The 5148-nt window shown below is 36.5% G+C and overlaps 1 protein-coding gene across 1 annotated transcript in view; it reads left to right on the forward strand.

Moving 5' to 3' along the window:
• The window catches only part of LAMA2 (laminin, alpha 2), a gene marked incomplete at its 5' end in the record, with an annotated part of 294647 nt that overhangs the window by 173168 nt on the left and 116331 nt on the right, over positions 1 to 5148 (forward strand). Inside the window, 1 exon segment of the mRNA XM_009319128.1 lies at positions 2457 to 2574. Within this exon segment, the coding sequence (XP_009317403.1) occupies positions 2457 to 2574 (118 nt within the window).

Below are 5148 nucleotides of genomic sequence, written 5' to 3' on the forward strand. Positions count from 1 at the left end.
TCAAGTTACTACCTTGAATGATTTCAGAGGAAGTTTTCTTTAAGACCACAAAATAAATCCCCCAAAATGTTTTTAAAGGTTAGTGGAATATTAGCTTGCATAAGAATTGAAGGCTTTTATTAAAGTAGTCTGAGACCCTCTAAAGGACAATATTTATGCTCAACTTTAAACATATGTTTGAATTAAGTGACTTATAACAAAGCATTTGTTTAAATAGAGTGTGTTGTGCTTTCTAAATAAGGGCCCTGTTCTAAACTAGTAAAGCTTCTCTTTCTACCTGACTGTGCATAGTAGAGAAGTATAAAGCAAAAGAAGCTGTGGATGGGAGGAGGAAAATATTACATATGAAGTCTTTTTAAATTTGTTAAGGTTTTTAATAGTACCTTAATTTCAATTGCAGAGTTTAAAAGCGGCAGGTAAGTGACAAACTACAGGAAAAGCATTTTAAAATGAAGTCAAAGCAGCAGCAGCAGTTGGAAGCATAAAAATAGCCTATTTCTAGCGTTAGGGCTGTATTAGCTATACAGTTTAGCAGCAATGCTAATGTTGTTTCTGCTTCAAAGCTGCAGCATTACTAGTGATTTAGAGATTTCTGCTCAGAATCCAAAGCCAAACATTTTTCTCCTATATTGTTCATTTTGTTGCCCTCATTTTCACATTCACCACTTTAAATTGAAACATTTCTTTTATTAGATTTTGTTTTGCTTTTCAGGCAACTGGGCTGTGATAATAAATTAGTTTGCATTGGAGGTATGCTTTCAATTTGACTGAATTATTTCAATATCCCTGACACTGATCAGGTAGCAGTTGTTGGACTGCTGCCTATTAGACGTGTTCCAAGAATCAACCAAGCCTGACCTTCCTTAAGTAACATTTTCACACAAACAACAGGTAGCTTTGTGGTCCCAGAGTATATTGTTATGTAAATACAGGTTTCTGACAGTAAATAGTTTTTTTGCAGCACACAGACTGTTGCCTCAGCCTTGAAGATGATGGGGAGGCAGATTTTGTTTTTCCATTAAATATATAGAGATTTCAATGTAAGCTTACATTGATATATCAGGCTCCACTGAACCCCTTTCTTCAGGTAGTGAGAAGGGAGCACAGGGTTTAAGTTAAGAGGTGATTTGGGGATTTTGCATTGACACAAGGTATCAAGAGGTATGGGGCTGGTCACCCAAGCTCAATCACAAAACTTGCATCTAGTTCAGCTGTGGGCGTTTGCTTTTCCTACAGTCATTCTGACATTGGTGCCTTTATGCCAATGTGCAGAAGAAGAGTGTCACTCAGTCAGTCAATAATCGAGGTTTGGGAGTAGACGAACGGACTATGAGCATGAGGAGGAGTTGAGCAGTTCTGTGCAACCTCTGCATTAGCCCTATGCACAGACACTTAATGAACAGACTCTAGCGGCATTATTGACATTTATTCAGCTAGTTAGTCACACATTCTTCAACGTTTTCTTTTAGGTTGGCAATATATTTGAAGCTTTAAAATTTACACTATTCTACCCTTTTTGTTTCTCAAAGACAGTAAGGGGTTCCAGATCATAGCATTCTTTTAAACAAACTAACAAACCCCCAAAATAAAGAAGCTGAAAAACAGCATTGCGGTACGTTAGGATTAAGTGTATTTCATCAGGTATTATGTTTGTTGTCTTTGTCTGTGATGTACTCAACCCTATTTGGCAGGTCAGCATGCACACTGGAAAGACAGGGAGTGGTTGAGAGGCAAGGATATTATTATTAGTACAACCAAACAAATGTTTGGGAAGTTAAAATGTCAGAAGCTCTACCATGAAACATATCCCTTTCTGATACTAGCAGATGATTCTGTAGTAGGATTTCATGTTTGCTTTAAATTGTTTGTTTATGTGTCTAAATGATCCTAAGGAAAAAAAAACCACCAGGATATCTGGCTACAGATCTTAAAATTCCTGCTAAAAAGGCAAATGTCCAATGTCTATGAAGTCTGCTCTAGAGCTTGTTAGGTTGCTTTAGTTGCTGAGGATAGATTTTATTTTATTTTTTTAAATAGTTTCCTCATTAAAAGCTCATTTAGTGAACAATTTTATTGTCGCATCTATGAGAATCACGAATTGGAACTTCATTTAGTAAGTCACTTCAATTTCTTAACGAGTCCCTCCAAACGAAGAATCAGATACGAGCTTTTGTTAATAGTTAGGCTGAAAAGAGATTAAAAAAAGAGATAGAATCAAGCAGGAGAGAAGAGTTAGTTATACTATTGCCTAGAAATGGAAAATGAGACTGGAGGTGGTGATAGCTTTGTTGTTTCCCTAGGATAGGCAAAAATAGTGCTGTTTGTCTCCTGTAGATCAAGAAGCCTACAAACAGCCAAATAAGACCATTTTCTCCCATGCCAGCTGACTATGAACTAACTGGGTTTGAGTTAGTGCTTGACCAATCTCATTAGAGATGTTTGCTCCCTTTTTTCAGGATTTCTGAGATCTCAATGGAAGTTGCTGAAGGCGGCACTGTGTCTGGGATGACTCCTCAGGCTTACCTGATTGAGAAATGTGACTGCCCATTGGGTTATTCTGGTTTGTCTTGTGAGGTACAGTACTAACCTGACTTCCAGGAACAGTCTTTATTCCTTCTTCGGTCCATTCATTGATAAGGTGTGATAAGTAATTGGAGTGTGAATTCATTTAACTGGCAACAACTATCCCTTAATTTAATTACTTACATTCTTTCTCTCTCAGGTATCTCTCACAAAGAATTTAAACACTTTTTTTTGCTTTAGGCAAATATGCCACTGCAACCATGGCAATGACTCAAATACTTAGAATACAGGAAAGTGAGCTTTACTGGGTCAGCATCTCTGAGGCTGAATAGTGTGACTGATGCTGACTGAACAACCCTTTTTGAGCAGATAAGGGTATAATACTATTGTAATGTACTGCATTACAATAGTAATACAATTGTAAAACATAGATTGTACTATGTTATCGTGTTATGGTGAGGCCATAACACACAATACATTACGATGTATTACGATATCGTATCTTCCAAAAGGCTGAACTATCTGCATCATTTTATCATGACCACGATCCACAGAATCTGTGGAGAAAATCACAGGAAACCTCTATGTCAAATTAAAAAAACCGCAATTGACTCTATAAATTATTAATGGTTGTAAGGAAACTGCAAATTAACATTTGTAATAGTGAATAATTAAATGTTACATGCTACTTATTCCTGAAAAGTTAAAGATCTGTCAGTTGAACAAAATTCACCAAATAAAGTATAAAAACAAATTTGAAAACAAAAAAGTTAAAAGAATGTTATTAAAATTGTAGCACCAAGCGCTCTAAACAGAGCCATGCAGAACTTTAAAATTCTATTCTGTAAAGGCTTTCCAGATTTTTAAGTTTACCTTGTTTGACATTTACGTTCTCATCTAAAGTTTTAATAGCTGTATGATTGAAATATTTTGTTTGGAAAAAAGCTGAACAGCATTTCAATTTTGATTTCTTAAATGTTTGTATTATAATGAATAACTCAAATATCAACAAAATTTAAGAAGCCATTTCAAAAGCAAAACTTGAAATAGCGCATTCTGAACAGTTGGTTAAAAAAGCAGTTCATAGTTGAGAACCTGTAGATTCCTCACATTGATCTTTCCTCTTGAAACTGTTCCAATAGCATGCCTTTGTGGACCAACACTAATGGGATGAAAGTTGTCCATTTTGCTTTCATTTTGCATGCTTGACTGCTCAAAATAGCACTGCAAGTACAGTAAAAATATAGATGAGAACCATTCTGTAGCATGTCTGTGCTTCATGAAAGAAGCTTCATGGAAGATGTTTTCAAAGCTTTAGGAAATGTCTACTGCGCATGTTCAAACTGTCAGTTTTCTGAATACTTACAATTTATCCAAGTGGATCTATGAAAATACATTGAAAAGGGCCTCTGAGTTCTGGCAAATATCTTTCCATTTTACTCCCCCACAATTATTCTTCTTCCAGTTGCTGGTATAGGACTCCCATAAGAACATCTTGCCCAGTCCATACACAAAAGCTTGCCTCCTATCAAATTTCAGTACCCCCTATATAAGCGATGGAGCTGCTTGTAAAGAGGAGCAGAAATTCTGGTACCTGGTCCAAATAACGTATTTTGCTTTATTCTTACAAGCAGTCGAATCACTGTGTCTTAAAATAAAATAGATCTTATACTAATGGAAACATTTGTCCTGAACCGTTGAAGTTTGGTAAATTTCTAACTCACTGAAGACTGGGAGAAAAGTGTTGGTCAACTAACCGAGCTTGGTGCTCAGTATACATGTACTATATTTATTTTTTTGCTTATCTAAATATTTTCATGCTGAAGATTGCGTGTTTCAGAAGTGCCCAAGTTTTATATAAAATCAGCTGACTCGTATGCTTTTGTAAAATGTATCTTATGTTAGGTACCAGAGAAAGTGTTTAAGGTGTAATACTTTGACTGCAGAATAGAAGTTAATATTTTTGACTGTATGTGCTCTTGATGACGAGACTGGCAGTCTTTCTGCGTGCAAACCAGCATGGTTTTATTACTAAGCAGGACTAGCGATTCCAAATGCCTTTGCTGCAGTTGCTAGGTGGAGGTAGAAGGGAACACCACCTTGAGTATTCTGCAAATCCTTCAGACGTCCTGACTAAGTGGGATCTTGTAAAGGGTTCCCCCAAGCTAGAGGTGGGAGAAAATTTGGAGTGAGTAAATGAACGGAAAGATGCCTTGTTATCTGCGAGAGCTCTGCTCCCTTCAGATGTTGTACAGGATTACGCAGCAAATGAGGCAACGGGAACAGTGAGTTCATAGGAAATGTGTGCAAGGAAGTGAATGAAGTCATTTTCTTTGCGCACGATTTCGGTAAGAGCATACACCTGAGTGTGTGTAAAAACACCTATGAGAAATTAACAGGCTCCAGCATTTGCTCAGAATACAGATATTTTAAAATTACTGTAACAAATTGCATTTTAGAAGGAAAATATATGATAATGTAATTAGAACTTTATTTTAATTCATACCCACCAGGGGCTGGAATAAATGTCTCAGTTGCAACCTTCATACTTCGTGCTTAATTGTGCAATCTTCATGCGCTCATAACTTAGTTTATTTTTAGTGTGCTCGGTGAAGGTTATGGTGT

Source organism: Pygoscelis adeliae, unplaced genomic scaffold, assembly GCF_000699105.1.
Source record: "Pygoscelis adeliae isolate BGI_AS28 unplaced genomic scaffold, ASM69910v1 Scaffold172, whole genome shotgun sequence".
NCBI classification, from domain to species: Eukaryota; Metazoa; Chordata; class Aves; order Sphenisciformes; family Spheniscidae; genus Pygoscelis; species Pygoscelis adeliae.